The sequence below is a fragment of the Diospyros lotus genome, chromosome 8 (genome assembly GCF_014633365.1).
Source record: "Diospyros lotus cultivar Yz01 chromosome 8, ASM1463336v1, whole genome shotgun sequence".
In the NCBI taxonomy this organism is placed as follows: domain Eukaryota; kingdom Viridiplantae; phylum Streptophyta; class Magnoliopsida; order Ericales; family Ebenaceae; genus Diospyros; species Diospyros lotus.
Genome location: NC_068345.1, coordinates 29111574 through 29138598, shown reverse-complemented (window position 1 = coordinate 29138598; position 27025 = coordinate 29111574). Strand labels below are relative to the sequence as shown.

General features: G+C 37.2%; 1 protein-coding gene across 9 annotated transcripts in view; it reads right to left on the bottom strand.

The window, feature by feature from the left end:
• Window positions 1-6820: 6820 nt before the first annotated feature.
• The window catches only part of LOC127807730 (protein DETOXIFICATION 48-like), a 51430-nt gene continuing 31225 nt past the window's right edge, over window positions 6821-27025 (bottom strand). For 3 of the 9 annotated variants that reach the window (XR_008024791.1, XR_008024783.1, XR_008024790.1), the window contains 2 exons: window positions 21480-21731; window positions 11994-19871 (listed from right to left, as the gene is read on the bottom strand). Coding sequence is in view for 2 of the 9 variants with exons in the window: in XM_052345779.1 (XP_052201739.1) it covers window positions 6979-8508; window positions 8631-8705 (1605 nt within the window). In the remaining 7 variants the exon portion in view is untranslated. The other 6 variants (XR_008024792.1, XR_008024794.1, XR_008024785.1 and 3 more) reach the window with 3 other exon arrangements.

Genomic DNA, 27025 nt, shown 5'->3' with positions numbered 1-27025 from the left:
CAAATGATGAAGTTCGGACCGGACAAGAATGGCCTTAAAATTGTCAAACCACCATTCCCCTATTAAAGCTTAGCATAGAGAGAGAGAGAGAGAGAGAGAGAGAGAGAGAGAGAGAGAGAGAGAGAGACAAGCATTGTTTCCTGTAAGTGGTGCCCAAGCCCCACTAGAAAAGGAAAAAAAAAAAAAAAAAAAAAAAAACAAAAACAGATAAAGAGAAGAAGTCGTGGACCAGGCGCGTTTTGGCTGAGTGCCTGTGCTACAACTAGCTAGTGATGGCCCATGCATGCATGATAAAACTAGGATCTTAATTAATTAATTGGACTCCCTCGGGATCGAATGCCAAATGGCTCTATTGCTCCAATCCACTCTTCTTTGCTCTGATATATACCACACGATTGGTATCTTTGAAAAGTAAAATTATCCTATTGTGAATCCATGCTATCCTCTTCTTCTTCTTCTTCACTATCGTTCTAGCTAGGTTAGCACATCTTAGTAGTGAAACTGTAAAAACCATGCACACACCCAAAGACCATGGATCGATTGGTCTTCTCCATTTAATTGTCATTTGATAGATAAGTAGGCAGTTAGCAATCTATATTAGTATATAATATATCTATATACAGTGAAGATGATGGATGGGTATCTAGCTAGCTAGCTAGCGGTGTGCAAGTGAAAGCAATCCTGAATGTAGATATATATATATATATATATATATAGCTTGGACGTTCGGGATAAAAGTTCAATATTGAAAGGGAAGAGGATATAAATACATAAGAGGGTAGCTAGCATGCAATGTAATGCAATGCAGAAACTTAGCTATTCATATACTTATAATCAATAATTAATTCAGACTATGAGAGGATAAAAATTAAGTTTTTCTACGTACGTTACAGTGTCGTGTGTGTGTGTGTGTGGGGGGGGGGGGGGGGGGGGGGGGGGGGGGCGCACTCCATCTCATCCATGATTCGCTCTTCAGTATTATTTTTAATTTCTTAGTTCTGCCAGCTGTTTGAAGACAAAACTATCACTATGGTAGCTTCTTCTTCTAACCAATGGGAGATTGATCTTGACATCTCATCATTAATTATATATAATTAATAGAAATATAAGCCATTGCAGTTTTGGGTGTTTCTCTTCTCTTCTCTTGTCTGCGCTCTCATATATAATTAATTGCAATTTTTGTATTATTTCCACTTTACATTCTTTTTGTTTCTGGTGATATATTTAATCACATTTTGTTTTGGAAATTAATCGCAAATCCCTTCTAAAATTTTGGGTAAATTATTGAAGAAAAGAAAAAGAATCAAACCTTTAACGTGTTTTTAATTCAAGTCATATTAACGTGCGTTCTACTATTAATATATAGAATCAAAGGTTAATTCTAAAATTAAAAACACAATAAAACTTCAAACACATGCACTTAACCTGATGAGATCCGCAAAGGAAACACCATCATTTTGTAAAAAGTTTCTACATTCGTATCATTGACCATCTAATGAATTCTTTCAGTGTGACATTTAAGAAAGGGACAGTACTCATGTTGCTTAATGGACTTGGCTGACCACATATGCTTTTTGAATTTATTCCATTCAAACTTACAATCATTTGCTAGACGATGGATTAATTTCTTGGATTTCCTTTTCTTATTATTTTAAAAATTTATCGTAAAGAAATCATCCGTGAAGAGGATTGAAAGATGATATATTTAAGAAATTAGACTCCCATATTGAGATTCCTTAAAAATTATGAGATACGAAAAAAAAAAGTTAGTAAGTGTAAATAAAAAGAAAAATAAAATACCCCTTTAATTATTTAGAAAATCTAGATTAGGGAATAAGTAAAATACATCTTACCATATTCATGTATACCTACTATTATTATTATTTGTTATTATCGTTTTGCTTGGATACAACACCCCCCCCCCCCCCCCCCAAAAAAAAAAAAAAAAAAAAAAAAAAAAAAACTATCCAGAGCTAGAGCTACAGCGGTTTCATGGATTCCTCTAGCTTGCAGGACATGAGTACCAAAGTTGGGCGGACACCCTCTAAAAAATTTCTAGCATGTAAGGTAAGACATGTTACATCATAGTCTCTCTCTCTCTGTCTCTCTGTGTGTACTAGGAGGTACTCCAATTCAATTCAATTCAATTCAATGGAGTGATATGCACCTCAAGTAGCGCAACAAACGAGGACTAGTTTATTATTATCAATCTCTTGTGAGTTTGGACCATCAACAATTATTGATGTCAGTGCCAAATACTATCTTCTTCTCCGGCCCGCCCTTGCTTCCTTCCTTCCTGCTGCTCATATCATCACCCCCTCGTGGACCCTCACGGCTACCTTGGAACTCACTCAATACCCACCTCTCCATACCTTTAATATATTAATATATTGGTGTCATACATATATACATACTACATATAAATATACACATATAGTCTTCAATATCACCCCGAGACAGGCTAACAAATTAATTCCCTGTTGTTTTCTGCCCTCGTCATCTATATATCTACACCCTAAGGCTAGCTCCAACGGCTCGTAACTCCCCTCAACAAGTCAATTTTTTAGGGAGATAATTCATTTTATCAAGTGCAACGCTGCTTGCCATTGCAAAATTCTCTCGTCAAATTGATAATAATCCACCATCGTCTCACTTGGCTTGGCGATCCAGATTGTCCAAACAACCCTTGTCATCTCTCCCCATAATGGCTATCTCAAGAGCCGGTGCCTCCACAATAGTCATCCTGTAGTTGTCGCCATCATTGGTTGCAACTGATTTTTCGTCAGAAGAGGCTTGCAGTTGCAGCCGATTTGGAGACGAAGGATCCAGGTGGTTGAATTTGACGATTAGAAAGGCCCGTGGCTGGAGAAGATAAAGAGTCAGCAATGAAAGGTGAATAGATGTGGCAACGACGACAAGTCGACGCGATAGATGGTAAACAGATGCAACAATGTTGACAAGCAGACACGAGGGACAGTGAATAGATGCAATGGTAGAAAGTGAAGAGTCATGGTGGCATCTTCGACATTGATAGGGTTTGTGTATTTGATTTTGGAGAATCATTTATTAATTTGTGTATTTTATGATTGATATTGTATATTTGTGTATTTGATTATTAATTGTGTATTTGATTATTGATTTGTGTATTTGAAAAAAAATCCAAAAGTTTAAGCATCATGATTTTTTTTTTCTTGATAAACAAGAATAATAATAAATTAGGTTGTGTTTTGAAGTATCAAAGGATTTAATTTGAGAAAAAATATATGCAAACAAAGACCTTCCTAGTATTTGATGGGATTAATAGCTATTTCTTATGAGCGTTGACTTGGGACTGATCATTTTTGTCTAATATAATAGAAAGCAATTACATTAATTTATTTTAATTCGATTGTACAATTTCCACAAATGCTCCACAATATCATTTTGGAGTTGAATTTGAGTTTATCTCGAATTTGATGGTGAACCTATATAAACTCCACAATTTCATTTGTGCAAATTACGAGACTAAAATTCAATTGTTTGGAGTGCTAACAACTGTATCATAGTTGAAATTCATATCTTCAAGAATTGTATCATGTTCATCTTCAACTATAATATTATGCAATATTATACATACCATCAGTATATCTTTGAGTGTTTCAACACCCCAAAAACGTGACGATCCACGTACTATTGCAAATTGTGATTGTAAGATTCCAAATGCTCATTTGAGGGATATATACTATCTGTAAGATAATATCCCATAGTATATTCATGTCCATTGATAATGTATTTTACTTCAAAACCGCGATCTTCTGCCAATTTTGAGAATATATGAGATCTATCTAATACATTATTAATAGTGTTTAATGATCCTAATAATCCAAAAAAGGCATGCCATATTCACAAATCATAAGAAGATATTGCTTCGAAAATAATAGTTGATTCACGGACATGACTTGTATACATTCTATGCCATGCAACTAGGCAATTTCTCCACTTCTAATGCATACAAATAATGCTGCCTTACACTCCTAGAAACCTACACTGTTCAGCCACTGTAATCAACCTTGCAATATCAATACTATTTGGCCATCTCAAATATTGTTCGTTAAATACTTCAAATACTACTTTCACGAACCTCTTAAAACTCTTTATTGTTGTACTTTCACTATTCATCCATAATATCTGCATGCGATCTATATGCGAGCATCTTTCATGCAGCTATAATATTTTGCGGTGATAATAATCTAGGAACTCTTATGGTATCAAATCTTTGAACAAAGTATTGATCATGTGATTTAATTGCTACTTGAATTCGTAGAAATAATGATCGACACATATGAAACCTTCTACTTAATATAATTGTGGTAGATATGTAAGGGAATCAACAAAACAATCACAATAAAACCTTTCGTAATTTTCAACTCTATTGCTATTGATGACAGAGTGGTTCATCAACAATCCACTCTAATGTGATACAGAGTCGTGATTCATAGACTAAAAATAATGTTCGACTAAAGCTGTAACAATAGCCTGCTCATCTTCAAGTTCTTCATAGATCATTTGAAGGAACATACAAATGTTGTTGGACATAGTGGCTAATTTGAGATTATTGAAGATTGGTGATGATAATGTAGAAGTTGGTGTTTTAGATTTGTGGGTTGTAATTTTTTTTGACCATATGTATCATTTATTGTAATTGTTGGAATATAGTTGTTGGAATATGACCGTTGAAATATAGCCATTGAAATATGGTTGTTGAAATTTTATTTTTAACATATTACAATTTTAAATTTATTATTATGTATATAATTATTTCAAAAAAATTTCTTAAATAATTTTATTTAAAAAATATTGGTAAATTGATTTTAAAAATATATTAAATAATATTAAAATTTAATACAATAATATTTATTATTAAATTATAAAATAAAAATTTTTTAGTAGTGAAAATTATAGGTAAGGTAAAAAAAATAAAAATAAAATTTATTAATAAATAAATGAAATAGAGAATATAATAGAAATTGTTATTAAAGGAAACATAATTTTTGAGATAAAAAAAGAATAGAGAATGAATTATTTATAATATAATAAAAAATAAAATAAGGAGCTGGAGAGTATCTAAGATCAATTAGATGCAAGATCAAGAGATTAGGGCATGAGCATATATACTTGCCTGTGGGTAGATAAGATTATTGTTAAAGCTTTGAGTGCAGCTTCCATGAATGACTTGCTCTCTCTCTCTCTATGTATATGTGAGAGAGAGAGAGAGGAGAGAGAGAGAGAGAGAGAGATAGAGGGTATAAGAAAAGAACTAAAGAGCATTTGGAGGCAGTGGTAGAGTTAAGATATGGGGTAAAAATTTTAAGTTTGTATATTAATTTTTTTTTATAACATACTAAAATTCGCCTCTTTGTCTTTCCAAATTAGTGAAAAGGAATAATTTTATTAATATTCAGTAGAGATGAGCAGTAGTAATGTGACAGTCTTATATAGATGTGTAATGCTAATTAAATATTTTTACTTTTATATAAATTGACACATCACTACTGTTCATCTCTATCTTAACTCAATAATATTATTAATTAAAAAACTTCTTTTTCTTGCTTTTTCTATCCAAACAGTATCTATTTTCTCTCTCCTCCCCTTTTTTTTTTTTCCATTCTCTCTCTCATCTTAATTGATATTATTTAATTGTTTTGGATTTTTTATTTATTTTAAGGGAGTAAATGTTTGAGAAGATAATAAGTTGTGTGTCCAATATATATGAAAGGGCCAAGAATATAATTTTAAAAATTGACCGGCGAAACAATTACCCACGCTCAAACAAACATATGTGGCTCCACCACTGTTTGGAGGTGAACAATACCTGAAATTAGGCACACCAGCAGCCGGAAGATGGATTGTGTAAAGACAGAATATATTATCTTCACTAATTGGTTCTGGGTAGACCTAGAGAGAGGCCCGAAGCAAAGTCATGCATGGGATGGGAGATTATATATACATATACATATATATTATATATATGGGAGATTACTTTAATTAATATGAAATAAAATTAGAAGAAGAAGAAGAAGAAGAAGAAGAAGAAGAAGAAGAAGAATAAAGAAATTAAAAGCTGGCTAGTTAACAAGAATGGATGTGACGTGTGATGAAGTAGTAAGCAGCAGTTGTGTGTGTGTTGTGGTATACACACACGAACGCATATGTGTGCATGCTGTCTGTTTCTTCTGAAATCAACTTTGTTGGTTTTTGCTGTGGCGGTGGCGTTGGCGGTGGGACTGGTCGAAAGTTCAGATGCAGAGGCGCTGCTCCGTTTTTGTCGTCTGAGAAGCAGACACAGGCAATAATGGCTGGATTTTGTTTCTTCAGTTACTAGCTGCAGGCCCCCACCCCCACCTGCTCCTCTCTCACTCTGCCATTTTTGTTTCTTTCAGTTACTAGCTAGCTGCAGGCCCCCACCCCACTTGCTCCCCTCTCTCTCTCTCTCTGCGATTTTGTTTCTTCAGTTACTAGCTGCAGGCCGGCCCCCCCCTCCCCCCCCGCCCCCCCCCCCCCCCCCCCCTCCCCGGCCGGCCGCTCCTCTCTCTCTCTCTCTGTCCCACCGTTTGACACAGCTGTTCATATTTTTATAGAATTTTGGGTAACAGGTGTTAATTGCAAGCTAGTTAAACAATTATAAATATTTACACCGGGTTTTGACGACATTATTCTGATAGTTAAAATTTATATATTAAAATGTTTATAAATATATATAACAATATTTTAGAATTTGTTTAACTGGCATATATATATATATATAGAGAGAGAGAGAGAGAGAGAGAGAGAGAGAGAGAGAGAGAGAGAGAGAGAACAATTAATTAAGAAGCCATCATCAGCCTCTTTCCTACCTACGGTACAAAGGGAGTACTAATTGTACTGAACCCATATATTAATTTTCACATGAAATAATATTTATCCAATTCTTGAATAGAGAAAGTACTCTCTCATAATTACTCACTGAACATTATTATTGGTAGATATGAGAGGATCTGTCTCCAGCGCAGCCGACTTCCCCAACAACTCATCATTTTTACAGCGCAGAATATGTGAAAGATCATCATAAATAATGGCGGAATCCGGCGCAGACCATACGGGTAATGGCGGCGGAGAAGAAGAGGAAGAAGAAGAATTAGACGAAGAAGATTGATGAGTCAGCTGTCTTGCTCTCTGGGCTTGAAGAACCCAATCTGTTGTCCAAAGAACATAGAGCATGAGAATGGCACAAGAGGCCTGAGCTGCAAGCAATCCAAGCCAAAGCCCTGCAAATCCCATTTTGGCCACAAACCCTAAGAAGAAGGCCACTGCCATGCCTACCAAGTAGAATGATCCAAAGTTGATCTTAGCTCCTATGGAAAGCCTCGCGCTGCCTCTCAGCACCCCGCAACCAGTGGTTTGCGGGCAGTTCCCAAGCTCGCAGAGGCCAGCAATAGGCAACGCCACGGCGATGAGCTCCAGGATTTCAACATCCTTGGTGAAAAGCCTCCCCCATCCGTGCCTCACCAAGGTTGTGAACACCATAGCGGCCAGACCCACTGCCATTGCGCACGCGAGGGCGACGATCGTCGAAATGCGGGCTTTCGCCGGCCTATTTGCGCCAAGCTCGTTGCCGACTCTGGTGGACACTCCTTGGCTTAGTGCTGAGGGGAAGACATAGACCAGGGATGTGGATTGGATGAGAATTCCCATCGAAGCAACGGTTGCTTTTGGCTTAGCCAGGCGCCCACAGAGTAGCGTCATGAACTCGTACCACCACCACTCGAGGCAAACAGTGAAGCAAGACTGCCCTGCCAGTCGGAGCAGAGCACACCACCCTCTCAGGCACTCTACTGTCGGAGAAACCCACGAGTCCTTGTACACGCCGGAGACGAAGATGAATGAACACAGTAGGAGGACGACAATGAGGTTTGTCCAGACCATGGCTATGGCCACTCCAGCGACTCCCATATTGAGATACACTACAAGAACCAAATTGAGAGGGACGTGAAGAAGAACAGCGATGGTTGTACAGTAGGTTAATGGCAATGTAACCCTTTGAGTCCTTAAATAGATGCGAAGGGGGTGGAGTAGGGATAGGACGAAGAGGTCTGGAATGGTGAAAAGAATGAAAGTTTGCGCCATGGATGAGATTTCTTCGTCTTGCCCACATAGTAAGAGGATTTTCTTCATGTTCAGCCACAAGAAAGAGATGGGTATGGAAATAGAGAGGAGTAGAAGCACCGTTCTTTGCAAAGTGCGGCCGAGAAGCTTGTATTGGTTGGCGCCATAAGCTTGTCCGCAAATGGGTTCCATGCCCATAGCCATGCCAGAGATTACAGAGTAGCCCGTGATGTTCGCAAAGCCAATGGACAGAGAGCCTCCAGCAAGTTGAAGCTCGCCAAGATAGCCAAGAAAAATCATGGAGATCACTGCTCTTGAATACAGAAGTAAACCAGTGGCAGCCGATGGACCCGAGATCTTCCATATGGCCTTGATCTCTTCCAGTGCCTATACACATACGCGGAAAAACCAATCAAGAACAAGCAAGAAAAAACGAAAGAGATGATCTTGTTGCTAGCTTTGTTCCTTGGAGCGTTCAATACAAATTAATGGCTTCAGGTTTTCTTTACCTCAGAAAAAGTAGGCAACCTGCAGAGTTCATCATCAAGATCATCTGCGTCATCCACACTTGGGGGACAATTCATGGTTTTGTTGGGGTTTAAGAGATGGGTTTTCTTCGAAAAAACAAATGAGGATGGAGAAGGTTAGCTTTCGTTACACATATAGCCGACCAATCTTCTTGCGAATACTCTAAACACGGAGAAGTTAGTGATAATATATATAATAAATTTGGAAAAGTAAATAAATTAGAAAAGAATGAGCAGGTGGCTCGGTTTTGTTCAATTTCTTAAGCTTTGGATGGGTAAAGGTGGGATAGCCGATGGCTATATATAGGCACAAAAACCTGGGGGTCCTGATGTTGGCTTCCAATACAGAATGCTGTGAGAAAATTTGCTAATTGAGTCTGCTGATGTTTCTTCAACTTTGCCCTACTCTCTCTCTCTCTCTCTCTCTCTCTCTCTCTACTCTCTCTGATTTGTGAGGATGGATGAAACGTGTGTGGATTGTTTTGGTAGAATTTTATAAAGCATGAAAGAAGCTCTAATGATTAGTTGTCTTGTGTCATAGTGAAGCCCCTTGCAAATGATTGGCCACTGTACGTACATATGTTTAGGATAATGACATTCATGCAACTACTTCTTATATCATTGATATATGCCATTAATTTTTATTTGAGAGTTCTAAACAAAAATTGTGTCTATAGTACAATGTTATCTTCTTGCTGGGTTGGGATAGAAAGACACATATATGGCCAACTTTGTATGAGAAATGGTGGGTCGCATTCTAGTGAAGGTGGATTATGTCTAGTTTAATTAAGGTTTTTGATCTCAAAGGGTCATTCCTTATGATGAGGATAAATTCTGTCTTTAAGTGGTGGCTTTACTTTTTTTATACATAACCCAGGCATACAAAAACAAATAACAGAATATTACGTGATGGGATGGACAATCAATTTTGGTTCCCTTCCTTTCCTAGCTACTTATGAAATGTATGGGCTTCTTGGCATTTCACCCACACACATAGTAATAAGCCATGCCGTAGAATGCACCCTCCAATTTACCCCACAACTCCAACTTTGTCTTTATGTACATAAATTCTTATTTCAAATTAAATTTAATTTGTGTGTTAAGTAGTCCCTTCAATATTTTTAGTACTAATTAATGTATTTTTCCTTATTACGGCTGATTTCAACCTCAGCAGGAGAGTTGTGAGAGATAATTGTTAGCTAACCGCAAATTAGTTGAATTAAGATTTTTGGCGATGATTATTCTTAACTATTCAAAATTGTCTTTATGACATTCCATCACTTATACTTGTTATTTAAAATAGAAAAAAAGTATATTTTAATTTATCCCAAGATATTTCTTCGAAAGCTACAAGGGAGGATGTCAAATTAATGTGGTATATGATCAACAAATCAACTCACATGGGTATGGTTTGTGTTGGGCCTTAGTTGGGTCCTTAGTAATGATCAAGGGGCCCTGTAGTCTTGAAAGATATTCATTCATCATACATTACATGATTTTACAATTGCTATGCTATTCTATGTGTCTTCCATATTGCAAAACTGCATTGTTTCTGCAGGCAAATATTGGTCAAGGATTAAAAGGATCATAATATAAAATAAAAGGAGAAAATTTTTAATAAGGACAATCACTCTATACAAAAACTATCTTTCCAACTCTTACAAAGCAAGAAAACTCGCACACGGCTTCTGTTACATAGTAATCCAGGGGGTATTGGTGGGGCAGGAGGGGGACCGAAAGGAAGGGAAAATAGAAGATGGGGTATGTTGTGTGTGGAAATCCGGGCAGATGGGAGATGAGAAGCCGTAGGGAAACACAATTAAATTTGTGTTTAAATTTGTGCCCTCTCTCTCTCTCTCACCCACACCCACAAACCCACACAAACAACAACAATAGCAATCGCATCAGATCGGTCTGTGTCTCTTCAACCCCACTTATTTCTTGTCCGTTGTCCGTTTCCATTGCATCTCTCTCTCTCTCTCTCTCTCTCTCTCTCTCTCTCTCGCTCGCTTGCTCTGTTATAATTTATTTGGAGAAATGTGGAAACGTAGTGTAGTGTGCACTGACTTGTATGAATTTAGAAAGTGTTGTTTTCTTTTCGGAGTATATAGCTAGCATCCCCAAATATAGCTTTACAAGCATTGAGCCTTGTATTAATACTTAATAATGCAGGTGACAGTTTAGTCTTTAACATATTATTGTACTAGTTGTTTTTCAAGCTAAACTGCTGGGCCCTGTGCTTATTTATTTCAACTCCAATGAGAAGGAAGTAGCAAATAGAACACTACTGGGATGAGTTTAGCAACAGAACCAGAATGTATTTATTTTCCGTCTTTTCTTCTACCCAAACCCTAAATACTTTACCTTAAAAAGTTGCATATGAAAAGGTTGACATGTATAAGTATTACCCGTCAAAGAAAGGAATGGAGAAAGTAGAGATGAGAAGTGTTTTACAACGTGGCTGGTGATTTCCACCCAAGCCACTGTGTGATGTTGGAAATGAAAATTGATTCAAATGCTATATGATTAGATATATATATATATATATACTGCAGAGTTGGTATATAGGGGCAGCTAGCTGTCTGATCAATGGCATGCTATAATGTTGTTGCACAAACAACAGAATCGCGCACAGACACACTGATACCACTGTAGCTTTTAGACCCAACAATAGAGACAAAATCGGTACTGAAAATAAACACAAACAACAAACACAAGCATAAAATGATGGAAAGTAAATGACATGAGAGATTTTACTGTAGTTCACCCTAAATAGGGCTATGTCCATGTTGAGTTCTAGTGAGAAGAGTTCATTGCACTATACAAAAAATAGAGATTACATCCATAATGAAAGCTCGCACAAAAACACTCTGTTCAGTACTGATTTGATAACCAAACTACCCAAGAATCACTAATACAGATTAGGGCATAAACTATCAAACTAGAAAGAAAAATACATATAGAATCATGTACAGAGCTTTATAGATCATAAACGAGGAAAGCCACAAGGCTACCTCAAGTGAAGGTTCTCGTACCACTTACCTTCCTCTCTCTCTTTTTCTCTCTGATCCTCAGCCTTACCTCTTCTTCTCTGTCAATGGCGGGCGTATACACTATGTTGCTCCAGATCTTCGATGGAATGATAAATAGCAGTATTGGATGGCTAGGATAGAGCTTCATAAAGCAAGATGAAAGGTTGAGATTAAATCATGTAGCACGATATTTCTAAACACGGAAGGAACAATCAAGCGCCATCTAGAATGCATGGATGGTTGCCATGTGGCCTTCCATCAGGCGCCAAAGGCAGCCCGAGGTTGTCGATCGTGACCCTCTAGGTCCTGCATGAAACAACATCGTTTAATGCTTCACTTATAACAACAATCTCCACCTTGAAGCATCAAATTGATGGGTGAACACTCATTCTCATATTTGTGCAGCATGCTCAAATTCTCACATTCATTGCTCGTGTTGGTCAATCAACTAACTCCGACATGTAGCAAGCCCAAACAGTGCTTGAACTTAGCTGCAGTTATTACCTTTGTTCCAATGTCGGCTGGATTATCCTCAGTAGGCACTTAAGTATTACAACAGTTACCTAATTTCTTACAAAGTGATACTTTACATCAACATGTTTAGTTCTTTCATGGTAAATAGGATTCTTACATAAATGAATAGCACCCTGGCTATCAGAAAATACCTTGACCTTACCTTGTAGAAGATTGATTTCTTGTAAGAGATCTTGAAGCCAAATGGCTTTCTTGAAAGCATCGGTAACAGCCGCATACTCTGCTTCAGTGGAAGATAGAACAACAAAAAGCTGTAGCTGTGACTTCCAGTTAAAGCAGTTGCAACCTAAGGTGAAAAAATATGCTGTAGTGGACTTAAGGGAGTCTCTATCCTCTACAAAATCTGAGTCTACATATCCCACTACGTCAAGAGTATGACCTATTCTCTCAAAATTTAAACCAACATTTAGTGAACCATTAATATATCTTAGCACATATTTTAAGGCTTCCAAATGAACTTTTCCAGGGTTGGACATGAACCTACTGAGTAGGGATATTGAATATGCTAGGTCTGGCCTAGTGCTTATCATGAGTACATTATGGTTCCAATCACATTAGCATATGGTATGTCTTCTATTTTAAGAGTTTCTGATTCAGATGATGGACACTGAGTTTTGGATAAGGTAAAATGTCCAGTTAAAGGAACATTAACAGTTTTACACTTAGCCATACCAAATTTTTGAACAGCTTTAAGCAAGTAATCATGCTGGTGTATTTTCAGTTTGTTTTTACTTCTATTTCTTTCTACTATCATCCTTAAGATTTTCTTAGCTGGTTCTAAGTCTTTCATATCAAAATTAGTATTTAACAGAGACTTTAATTAACATATTTTTGACTTGGACTTGCTAATTATCAAGATATCATCAACATACAACAAGAGATAAACAGGGATATCAGATGGTATATAGTAAAAACAACTATCATATTTACTTCGATTAAAACCAATCTCAGCAACAAAATTATCAAACTTTTTATACCATTTCCTAGGAGATTGTTTCAATCCATACAATGATTTATTAAGCAAGCAGACATTATCAGGATGATTAATGTCAATGTATTCAGCAGATTGTTCCATGTAAATGATTTCATCAATGTCTCCATGTAAAAATGCAGTTTTGACATTCATTTGTTCAAGTTCTAAGTCAAAATGCACTACAACAGCCACTACAAGAAAACCTGCGTTTAGAGATGGATTTTTGAGACAGATTTTTCCGTCTCAAATTAGAGACGGATTTAGAGACGGATTCAGAGACTGAATAATTTTGAGACGGATTTAGAGACGGATTTTTTTCGTCTCAAATTACAGACGGATTTTGAGACGGGAAAAAACCGTCTCTAAATAGAGACGGATTTAGAGACGGAAAGAAATCCATCTCAAATTAGAGACGGATTTAGAGACGGATTTAGATACTGAATCATTTTGAGACGGATGTTGAGACGGATTTTTTCCGCATCATACGTATGATTTTAAATTTAACTACTGGTGAAAAAATTTCAGTGTAGTCTATTCCTTCTCTTTGAGAAAAACTTTTAGCTTCTAGTCTTGCTTTAAATCTTAGAGGATCAAATGGTGACATTCCTTCTTTAAGTTTGAACAACCATTTACATTTAATTAGCTTCTGCTTATCAGGTCTTGGAACTAGTTTCCAAGTCTCATTGACCTTTAAAGAGGTCATTTCATCATCCATTATCTATTTCCACTTAGTGCTGTCATGGGAGCTGACAGCCTCATCATAACAGGTAGGCTCACTGCTCCTCATCTCCATTCTAGCAACTAAGGCACAAAACACTAGATCTGAGTATGCATATCTTACAGGAGGCCTGATGGACCTCCTGACTTGGTCTCGGACGAGTTGATAATTGCTGAGGTCTTGTTGAGAAGTGTCATACTCCTCAACCTTAGGGTCATCAGGTTGAGCCTTATGATCACTATCCCGATCAGAGGTTTCATCTTGAGTTAGGGGCTCATCATGAGTGTGGGGGTTTTGAGTGGTTGAAGTAGCAGGAGGATCCTGATGCTCCACCTCAATTTGTGTACTGCCACCTATTACAAAATCATTAGGGCTGCTAGGTCTTGGGTTATCTTCAGTGTTGCTAATCTTGCATGAGAAGATTGATTCATTAAATATTACATCTCTGCTTATAATGATTTTAACTCTACCTGAAGTTCTGTCCCATAGCCTATAACCCTCAGTTCCATCTTGATATTCAACAAAAACACATTTAATGGCCCTGGGATCTAGCTTTCCTTCTGATTCATGAGCATATATAAGCCTCACACCCAAACACTTTCAGATAGTTTAAGTTCAATTTTCTCCAGTCCATTTCTCTTCAAGACACTTAAAATTAATTACTGTCGAAGAGCTCCTATTCACTAGGTGGGCTACTGTAGATAGGGCTCCTCTCCAAAATGTTTTAGGCATCCTAGCAGTAAACAAAAGACATCTAATATTTTCTAATAGAGTTATGTTCATTCTCCCAGCAACTCCATTTTACTGAGGGGTGTTTCTTACTACCTATGCCTTAGTATACCATGGGTTTTACTAGTTCATCAAAATCTCTATTACAGAACTCCAATCTATTACCAGTTCTTAGAATTTTGATCTTTCTATTTGTTTGATTTTCAACTAAGGTTTTCCATGATTTAAATTTTTCTAGAGTTTGATCCTTAGTCTTCATTAGAAATATCTACACCTTTCTAGTGAAATCATCAACGATAGAAAAAAAAAGTACTTGTTACCACCGTGTGAGGGGACTTGGGAGGGACCTCAAAGGTCTGCAGGCAAATACTCTAGGCATGCCTTCGCCAGGTGAGTTTTTTTTGGGAAACTCATCCTGTGTTGCTTGCCTAGTGTACATGGTTCACAGAAGCCTAAGGAATCTGCAAACACTGGACCAAGGTACCCTTGGTTGGACAGTGCTTGTAGCCCTTTCTGGCTCATACAGCCAAGTCTCAAGTGCCACAGATATGTTTTATCAGATTTAGCTATACATGCAGATGGAATATGACAATAACTATTCAATAGATATAAACCATGTTTCTTTGTACTAGAGAGAATAAGGTCATCATTTTTAAACACATGCAGAAAACCATTTTTAGTTTTATAGGAGAACCCCAATTCATCTAAGGTGCCAAGAGAAATCAAATTCTATTTTAAGCCAGGTACATATCTCACATCAGTCAACATTCTAATCTTATTATCATGTAATTTCAGAGAGATGTCACCTATACCTTTAATGCTACATGAATGATTAGTTCTCATAAAAATAGTACCAGTTTCTTTAGTGCTAAAGTTTTGAAACCAATCTATATTTGGACACATGTGAAAAGGGCATCTCGAGTCCATAATCCATTCATTTGCAGTTGATGTACAAGAGACATTTAAAACTTCAGCTAATGAATTTGAGTTATTGGCAACTATTGTTGTAATACCCAAGAAATTGAGATTATTTGATGATAAGTGTTTTATTAGAAAAATGAAATTTCAGGGAAGATTGGTATCTAAATAGTCCAAAAAATTGACTGACTTGACTACAGGGAGTACCCTGAAGCTGAGATGCCAAAGAAAAATGATGTGGCATTAATGATCATCTTGAGACATGATTTATGGTTTCAAAAGAAATCAGATCGAGAACGATTTTCGGTACAGTTAAAATATAGTTGCCATTTAGACTGCAAAATCGAATCATTGAAGGTGACTTCTAGGAAGTCAACGAAAGCTTGAGAGGGCTTCAGTTTTTCATAAGAAACAATCCTTCAATGGTTTTAGGAAGAAACGAGGGGGTTTAGGGCCAAAAGGAAGATTCGGGCCTAAGTGTAATTTTCTAAAATTGCTAGAGAGAGGCCGAAATGATGATTTTTTAGAATCTTCGGGGGTCAAATTGATGTCTTAAGACTTGAGGGTCTTAAAAGCAATTGTGAAAAGTTCATGGGCTATGTGAAAATGGGCCAAAGTGAGAAACCCAAACTTGGAAGGGCTAAAGTGCAAAATCAATAAAGTTTGGCCATAGGATTCGATCAACCCATCTAACAGTCACCGACCATTGAATTGAGGGCAGAGATGGCACGAGGACTTGCCAGGGAAGCCTTTGTGTAAAGGTTGGATTGATAAAGGCCACGATGGTGGCCGAAAGTTGAAGAAAAAATGATCGAAAGTTGGCTAGTTTGTTACGCACCTGCAACTCACTTTTGCAGTTGGGTGAGGGTGATTCAAGGTCAATCTGAGGTAGGTTTATGCTCTAAGGGGCATGGGTTAGTCGGCCAAGGGCATTTGGAAGCCCGATTTTGCCTATAAATAGGCGTTCTTGATGGCCGAAAATGAGAGAGGTGGGAGCTTCAAATCGACCGCAATAACAAACGAATTAGGACTCTAAACCATGGGGCTTTTGTTGCCCATGAGAAGTAGATTCATTCCGAAGAATTTGAGCCATTTTAGTTGAGGTTTGGTAGGATTTCAAGCTTTGCCGGAGAAGAAGGCGGTCCGCCTAGGTCGAGACTTCAAGCGGTTAGTCGGAGGCTCTCCAGTGCTCCTTTCGGGCTCAAACTTGGCCATCTGGATCGACTCAAAGACGACTACAAGATGGCATCAGAATCTCCAACCTCTGGTGTGCCGTGGCTAAGAAAAATGACCGACGTGTGGCCTGCACGCATTGGTCATCACGCGCAGACCACGCGCCAGCGCGTGAGGGCGAGTGGGTGCTTGGAAAATGGTGCAAAAATATCCAAAAATATAGAAAAATATGTCCTCAATGTCTGTGCAACATGATTTGGATTTAGCCCTCCTGATGTCTCGATTTTTGCACCGAATAGCCTTGTTTTGCATGAAAACGCAACATCCGAGTAAGTCCAGTATTTTTTCTTTGAAGTTCATTGGATATTATCAATTGTTGTGAAAAGAGATTTGAGAAAATAGTCTCAAGGGTATTTATTGGGATTTTCAGAAGGCAAAATGGAAGAAAATGAAGGAAAAATGAAAGAAAATAGAATGTTGAGATATTTAGTGATTAAATATATTTTTTATGATTTATGTGCTCGAAAAAAAGTGATTGGGGAAACTTTCGAGAGTTGGCACAAAAATCGAGGTCGAACACGCATATCGAGGCGATGCACGCTTTTTGAGAAATTCAAGTTTATCTCTAAATATGAGTTTTCCTATCCTATATAATATGATTATTTATTATGCATGATATTTATGAAAGATATGATTCATTTTGTCATATTACATGGAAAGTCGTGATATTTGCATGACACGATATTATTTTCATATTGATATTTGTGCATGGGAATGGGATGTTAGCCTAAGAGTGTAGCCGTAATTCTCTAAAGGTAATTGATGGGATAACGTTAGGATTATCTTGTCGGAGGTGTTAAGATTCTGCCTAAAATTCCGTGCTGGGTTTGTGGGCCAAAGAAGTTACACTAGGGCGAATGTTTGTTCACGTTATTGCATTATGCATCCATATATATATATATTTTTGAACCCTCACTAGAAGTTTCATATTCTAATGGGTTATACTCCTGGAACATTTAAACATTCCAGTTAGGATTTGCTGCTATGACAATGGGATGATTGATGACGTGGCAGATGGGTTCGACAAGTTGATTGGGTATATGTGCATTCGTGAGGATTGCAGGACATGTTCTTAGTCATGGTTAACAGATTGTACTATATTGATGATCATGTATAATTGTTATGTATTTATGAGAAATCGTCAGATTGTACAGATAAGTCTCTATGTATTTAAGTATTTAATGATACGATGGTACATATTCTTATGTTGTTATAAAATGAATTGATTATGTACCATATCAAGTTTTGATTTTAAGCTTCCGCACTTATGATGATTACCTGTCTTAGCTTATTGATTATTACTTTAGTATGCTGAGAAAGTAGATCGTGATTGTCGGGAGATGATTTTATTTTGAAAAAAAAATATATTCCCTAAATTTTTAAGTTATTTTACGCTCAGAAAAAGTAGGGCGTTACAATTGTCACATTCGCTTCCTGTCTCTGTTTTTTAATAAAGTCATAACAATATTTTTTTAATGTGACCCTAATTTCCACAGTGGTAGCATTTCCATTTAGATTGCTTTTGTTTTCCCTTCTTTCCATTTTGTTTTCCCTTATGTCCTGTACCCCCATTCTGATTGTTGTTAAAACTATTCTGACCATTTTCAAACAGTCCCTTAACAAATAAATTGTTACCAAGTTTTTTAGAAGTATGAAGTTCTAATTCCTTAGCCTTGATTTCAGAGATTACTAGTTCTAATGTAGGCACAATATCAGTATACTGTAAAGTATGTTTAACTACATTATAATTATCAAGTAATGAGTTTAATAATATCATTGCCTCACTAGTATCTCCTAAGACTTGGTCAGTCCCCCTTAACATCAATGTAAGTTTAATAAATTAATCTATATTATAATTCATAGATTTTGATGCATTCATTTTAAAATTGAATAACATACGTTTCAAATAAACTAAGTTGGGAGCAGAAACAACAATATACAAAGATTCAAATCTATTCCATAAATCAAGGGGGTTAGTTATATAATCTACCTTTTTGATCACAATATCCCCCAAATGGAGGAATATCAAGTTGAATGCTTCCTCCCTTATCTCATCAGTCCTAGCTGTTTGCTCAGCGGATCATTTTCTGTCATCTAGTTTAAGTGTAATAAGTACTTTGTGATGAGAGAGTAATACTCTCATCTTCTTTTTCAAGCTATCGAAATCCCCCTTTCCATCAAATGTACCGATTTCAAATCGGGTTGTTGTCATCTTTGCCTTGCAAGAATGTATCATAATAAAACCCTAGACACTGACAGAGACACTCAGAAAACACCCACTGACTGTGACTCTTCAGAAAACCCTAGAGATTCAGACAAGACTAACAGAGCGAAGAACAACCCTAGATTTAATCACTTAGACTCTGAGAGGAATAAAACAAAGACCCAAACCATGCGTATCAAAGAAATGGCTTTGATACCACTTATTGCCCAAACAATAGAATCACACACACACACACACACACACACACACTGATATACCACTATAGCCTTTAGACCCAACAATAGAGACAAAATCGGTACTGAAAATAAACACAAACAACAAACACAAGCATAAAATGATGGAAAGTAAAGAAATAGAGATTTCACTCACAACGAAAGCTCACACAAAAACACTATGTACAGTACTGATTGGATAACCAAACCGCTCAAGAATCACTAATATAGATTAACGCATAAACTATCAAACCAGAAAGAAAAATACATACAGAATCATGTACAGAGCTTTACAGATCATAAACGAGGAAAGCCACAAGGTTACCTCAAGCGAAGGCTCTCGAACCACTTACCTTCCTCTCTCTCTTTTTTTCTCTCTAATCCTCAGCCTTACCTCTTCTTCTTTGTCAATGGCGAGTGTATACATTGTGTCGCTCCAGATCTCGATGGAATGATAAATAATAGCATTGGACGGCTAGGATAAAGCTTCGTAAAGCAAGATGGAAGGTTCAGATTAAATCGTGCAACACGATATTTCTCAGCACGGAAGGAACAATCAAGCACCATCTGGAATGCATGGATGGTTGTGATGTAGCCTTCCATCAGGAGCCAAAGGCAGCCCGAGGTTGCCGATCGTGACTCTCTAGGTCCTGCAAGAAACGACATCGTTTGATGCTTCACTTATAACAACAAATATAATCGATCCAATACTAAAAGATTCGTTACTGAAAAAGCAAGCGTTTAAAGAATAGCTTCAATATGTAGTCGTGTTGAGAACACATGAAGGCTACGACATTGCCAATTTCAACCAGAATTTTCAAAATAAAATGTTAATCTTTTCATGCATTCTTACAGTAGCTATAATGCCTTTGTTCCATGAAATCACAGGATCCATATGAGAATGTTACTAACATGATATCACTCAATGCTAATACACTTGCATATCTAGCATTTTCTTAAGTCTAAATCAATCTGTATAAGTGCTTAAACACTAATCCCAAACTTCTATGGCTTGAGCTTGGCACTGCACTTGTTTGTGTGGCAGAAGACCATGCCCATTTGGGACTAGGAAGAGTTGTCTTGTGTTATTGTTCCTTGTTTCTCTCCCCAATCAAAGTAAAAATGCTTTTATCTTAACGGGAAACATTGTTGGCACTTGGCAGTGTGTTATGAGGTTATCTTTACTAAATATGAAGCAAAGAGAAGATCAATTTGGTGTTTTTTTTTTTTTTTTTGTAAATAAGAAATTCATTGAATAAAAAATATCACAAAAAAAGTCTACAACAAAAAGTTGGGGCATACCCTACTCAATACAACGAAACACAAACTAATACAAGGATCAACTAACAACTAAAGAACAAGCCCCAAAACAAAGAGAAAAAAACAAAGAACTATGAAAATACAACTACCAAATGATAGCTACAACATGCACCCCAACAAAGAGAGGGTCAAAAAGCAAATAGGGGCATGAAATGTAGGAATCACGCGCCCTAAGGTAGCCCGGATTAGTAGAGTAGAGAACCTGCATATATACCAAGAGACTGTCAATTCATAAAACTTCACTCTGCATAAAACGACCATCTTTCCACTTGAATGTTGAAGTAGGGGCTCTGTAAACTCCAAGGTACTAAGCCGATTGACTTAGCAGAGGAAGGAAAATTGGTTAGCCAAAAGCCACTAGAAGAGCCACAGAACACAAATCTAAAGGGAAATGGGAAATCATCAATTCATAAAACCTTCCTCAGCATAAGGATTATGCTAGCTTTGGTCATCCAAAGTTTATTGTTGTGTAGCCAACCCTGGGATATTCACTAGAATAATCACCTAGTGCACAACACTTATAGGCTAGGTTATCGTTCTACAAGAAGATTGAAGTAGGAGCAAACTATCTACCCTCTTACTACTAAAAGGCACGAGCCAACAAAGAAAGGTAAATTGGACGGGTGGAACCATGCACCAAAAACGCTGCATATCATGGTGTAGGGGGGAAAGAGAAATGGGAGATAAAAGAAAGGGGGAATAAGATAGAGAGTAACATGATCCATATGGCATCCAAGACCTGAATCAAGTCGACCAAAGATCACGAAGGACATAGCTCAATTTGAAGCGCTAAAGCCCCTACATAGAAAAGACACTAACACACAAGTTGTTTAGCAACATCTAATAACACAAAAATGACAACAAACTATATAACATAATATAGATCAACTATACCAAATAAGAAGTCAGGAGATGCCAAAATCGAACAAGAGCCAAACCTTGCAAAGATTCAAGGAAGTGCATGGAAGACACAAACGAGTCCAAATAGCATTTTGGATTCGGTATGCAAACTGAGAAAGGGATTGCCCACTGTCATGAAAATAATGATTAATACATTCTCGTTAAATATAATAAACCGTAGCTTGAAGAGTAAGCCGGTGGGCCATTATCCAAGGAGATTTTCCACGACATCAATGAGCATCCCAGAATACACCATGATTCCAATATTGCCAGGGCTATGCAAATTTCACCTAATGCATAAGAAAGAGCAAGATTTTCAGAATACGAACATGCAAAAAACAAATGGCTATGATGTTCATAGACATACTTGTAGAGATAACACTGAATAAGAAAAGATAAATATAAATTCAATTAGTCGAGAGTGGAAAGTCGCTCAAGAATAGCAAATCAAAGGATAAAAACATAGGAAGGAACGCCTGAGCTATGCTAAACTAGGTGAAACTAGGAGACCTTGACTTGCCTAACCTACAAATCTTGCATAGCAGAACGCACAGTAAAAGAAACATCGAAAGCAGACATCCACCATGGGAGATCTAGGTAAGAAACTTGGGAAGGGCTAGGCATGGAAGTAATAATAGATGGCAACTCAGGAGAAGAAGAAGTCATAGGATAGTATTAGGAACCATGCTTAATAATGGAGATCACACAAGCAGTAGAGGGGAGATCCACTTGACGAGGGATGAGATGAGAGAATCAATCCATTAACACTCCCAAGGGATGGCATCGGTTATGCCAAAGGAAAACCTAATGGCCAATTACCAATCCTCTGTTAGATATGAGCCCTAAAGACCAGTTCCAGTGACACAAAGGGACTCGATCTTGTAATTTTTTAAATATTATTTAAATGGCAAGTTTATGTTTTTATTTAAATTGCAATATGGTTTAAATTATAAAACATATATCCATTAGTATAATAAGAAGTGGATACCATTCTTAAGTGTTAAGAATACGAGTTACGGATAATCCACAATTTGTTATACTATAAACATGTTCCTGGCCATAGAATTCCTATCATGGATGATAGCAACTCGTAAAGGCCAGCACATTGTCTTCCTCCTTGTTTCAGTATGAGATACTGAAAGATAAGGTTGGTGAGTCTCGTGCCATTCTATATGAGCTATAGAAGGAAGATAAGTGGGTGCTCGTTACAAGAACGAGTTCACTGAACGGGACTGTTAACATTAAATCACATGGGTTATTTCTCACGGGTCAATGATTTAATGTTAGCTGCGATTTTACAACTAGTCCTTAGACCTGAGATGACATGGATATCTGTGTATTGGTGGATTAAGATATCAACGATATCATGTGGTTGTTCTAATCAAGGATAATCATACGTATCTATGTGCCTGATTTAGTGATACATGAGGTATGTGTGCATTAGACATGGAATCTATCACCTCGAGATTTATGAGGAAGATATCCTATGCGATCCAGTAATCACTTGACGATAAATCCTTGGCCGAGGTAATATGACGATGGAATTTGTTCCATACGGGTTGTGTCATAATTTGTCAAGATTGATTTTGGATTTGGTCATATGACAAGATTAAGAGATTCGACCTACTGACCATGATCTCATATCTTATCGGGATATAAGATGATAGAAGGACCGTATTGTATGGTAACATAGTAAAAGGTTCACAATACCCGCTTCACAATAAATTGGGTAATCATGATATATTGCTAGATGTCACTCATGATTTACGAGAATTAATTGTTGATTATTCTTGTTGCCAATTTATTTGTGGACCCAGAAAGTCCCACCCAAAAAGAAATTACTTTCAAAGAGAAAATAAATAAATTAGTAATTTTATAATTACTAATTATAGTGCACTTATTTATTGGATAAATAAGAATAATTAAATAATTATATTATGAATGTAATTATTTAATCATAGATTGGGTTGGGCCTTTTGCTAGTACATTAGGCTTGGCCCAATCGTACTATTGGATTCAAATAAATTCCATTGGATTGGGCTTGGTCCAATTGCATTAAATGGAATGGGCTTGAGAAGCCCAACCCATTTAATGAAGAATAGTTTTTAATTGGAACTATAAATAGCTCCAAACTCTTATTTTCTCTCATAAGTGTCTTTTTGATTCACTTGAATGTAGAGAGAATTTTGGAGAAGTGTTCTTGAATCCAAGAGGTAAGTTAGAAATTTTTGTGAAAAATTTCTTCTACTTATCTTCTCTCTTTGATATTCTTGAATAGAAGTGATTTCGGGTGGACCGACTCGGCATCCTACACTTGGAGGATTATACGGCGGGAAATCTAACGGTGAAATAAGATTTCATCAAAGAGGTATTTTTCGTTTATGCCTTCGTTTTATTAAACCATAATTTCTGAAAAACGGGATACCTCCAAATTAAATTTTAATTTCCGCTGCGCATATGATAAGATCTATGTAACTCAACATCCTCTACCCAAGGAAATTACGAATAACACCACGAAGCTAAAGAAACTTGCGCCAATACTAAGGGCAAGAATAAGGAATAGTGAGGAGCTATAAAAACAACAATCATGTACCTAGTAAGAGTGGATCCAATAAATCCAGTGAGATTCTAGAAAAGTCTGCATTAATCGCCAAATAAACTTGGCAACCAAGGCTTGATTCCAAAGAAACAAGGGCTGCAAAACCCAACTTGCCTTAATCCTTAAGACGACATATATCATGCTAGGCTACTTTAGCCTTATGTGGGGACAACTTAGGACCACTTCACAAGAAAGATCACAAGAAAGATCGAATAATTTGTTCCAATTCCCAGGAGCACTTTCTTAGGTAAGATAAAGATAGAGGCCTAGTAGACATGAATATTGAAACAATGCTAATTGAAGACGACTAGCAAAGGATAAGAGTCGACCACACCATGTACCCACACGAGAATGAACATGATCCAAAATAAGGCAACAATCACTATGGGAGAGCTTTTTGGAAATAAGAGGGACACCCTAACAACAGATGGGCAAGGTGCCTGAGTGAAAACTCAATACTAAAACCAACTTGGAGCTCAATGCCTCATCAATGCAACACACAAAGCAATCACTCTTGGCAAGATTAGCTCGAATACCCGAGAGCTCAGCAAATTGAGCAAAACCTCAAAACCTCAACTGATCCTGGGTCACCATGAGAGAACAACACGAGATCATCAACAAACATAAGCATGGTCGTCTGAAGATGATCACAATGCCAATGAAACTGGAAATCATTTGCAAATGTGTGATATTTCACAATGCCATGGAGGACCTGTATCACTAGAACAAATAGATAGGAAGATAGAGGATCACCCTGTTGAAGCACACGACCTCTTGGAAAGAAACCATGAAGTTGGCCATTCACTTTGATCGAGAATTAGGGCGAGGTCACATACTCATGAATCCAACAGTAGAAATGAGGAGGAAAATTCATGGGATGGAGGACTAGGAGCATAAAATCCCAATCAACGGAATCATAAACCTTACTGAAATAAACCTTTAGTGCAAAACGAGGAGTACCTCTCAGAAAATGATAATGATGCAATAATTTTGAGCTAACACGATATTATCAATAATGGATTAACCAGGAACAAAATCCGTTTGCGAGGGGTCACCTAGATTAGCAAGAAGAGGTTTTAACCTATTCGTTAAAATCTTAGTAATAACTTTATAGATCACATTACAACAGGAGATGGGTTGGAATTAGCTGGGAGATTTTGAGTAAGGAACCTTGGGCACAAGACTGATAATCATAACATTTACCTCCCTTAAAAGCTTATCATAATGAAAAAAATCACACACATCATTTGTGAAAGTAGGGCTAACCATATCACACATGTCGGAAAAACTTGATAGTAAAGTCATTTGGCCTCGAAGCTTTATCATCTCCCAAAAAAATAGAGCATGACAAACCTTATTAGGGGTCATTTCCATGACAAGGGAAAGCCAGCAATTAGGGGAGAGGGAACGATCCACATACATGTGATCATTCGCCTCAATAGTGAGAGTAGAAGAGAACGAGAGCCAAGAAGATCTTGAAATTAATTCGCTAGAATCGAGGGGCTTTCTCTTTAGAGGCAATAGGTGTACCATCAACATTGAGAAGGCTATGGATGTGATGATAATTGCAATTAGTGAAGGAATTCACGTATAGTGGTCCGAGTAAAATTAAAAATTTTATGTGCATCAGACATACATGGTGGAAGAAATAAATACACACACAATAAACAACTTAGATATTTAAGTACGTTATTTTATTATATAAAATACAATAAATAAATACCTAATGTCCGATGTTAGGTTGGATACAGAAATCGTTTCTATATTGAGACCCAATCCACCTCAAGTTGTGATGGTCCTAGTTTGTCCACTACTAGTGTGCTATTCGGTATCACTCTGCACGCCTCTTCTCGTGTTAGATTGAGGATTCTATACCACCAGCACCCGTGTGTCTCTTTCCCCATGTGACAATCATGCACCTATAATTTTTTGAGACATAAGTAGAAAAGGATAGAAGAAACATGAGCAGAGAATCGTGAAGCAACTAATAGAAGCTCCAATTTTTGTTATCTAATTCTCGTCCAGTTCCGTCATCGCCTCCCCATCTCAGCCTCTCTAATTGCTCGCCACGTGGACCGTACTTAAGAGGTTGAGGCGGCACCAGGAGTCGACTCCCATCCACTGGCCAGTTGGCTCTCAGATATAAGGCAGACAACTTTCAGTGCTCAATCACATTAACAATTAATGCACTGACGTCATTAACACTTAATGACACATTTGAGACGCAATGGATACATGATGCAGATACCAAACGCAACACTATATGGTGTGTAACTTCTTAGATTCACTGTCCGCTAACAAGTAGATAGCACTAAAACCCGTTTGGCACTGGTCAACACCTTGACCGATCATAAGAATCTCTACATATCCCGGTGATGATCCAAGAGTTCCTGAGAAGTGTTTAGCAGCGATTCAAAATAATATAAAAGATAGTGAAGTCTCATTTCAAGTGAACTTATTATAGTTGACAATTACCGTGTGCTATAATCCTTCTATCAACCAACACCCTAAATGAGCAAAATTCATGGAATGATAAACTTACAAACTCAGTGACTATGTGTCAAATCTTATTAGAGTGATTAGATGACATTTTAGAAAACATTTTTCTTGATAATCAATCTATCTTAGCTAGGGACTGTCTTGTTACACTAATAGTAGACCATATAGGACGTTCACCTCATCTTAACAATGAGGGTGACAAATCCTATCCCTGAACACCTGGCTTAATGTACCAGCAATATAGAACCATATAGATAAACCTCTCCATCTCGTAATTGAATGGTTCGACCCATTAGCAAATCTCGCACACTAATACACAACACAATTGCGTCAATTAAAGTCTAAGGATCAGCTACGCTATTACAACTAGACGACATGACTATTATCTGCAATGTCATGTGGTCAATTACTAACGTCACATTCAGTACATTGTTCTCCAACAATCAACCACAAGTTTAATAGAGTCATCCACATGTTATATGGCAT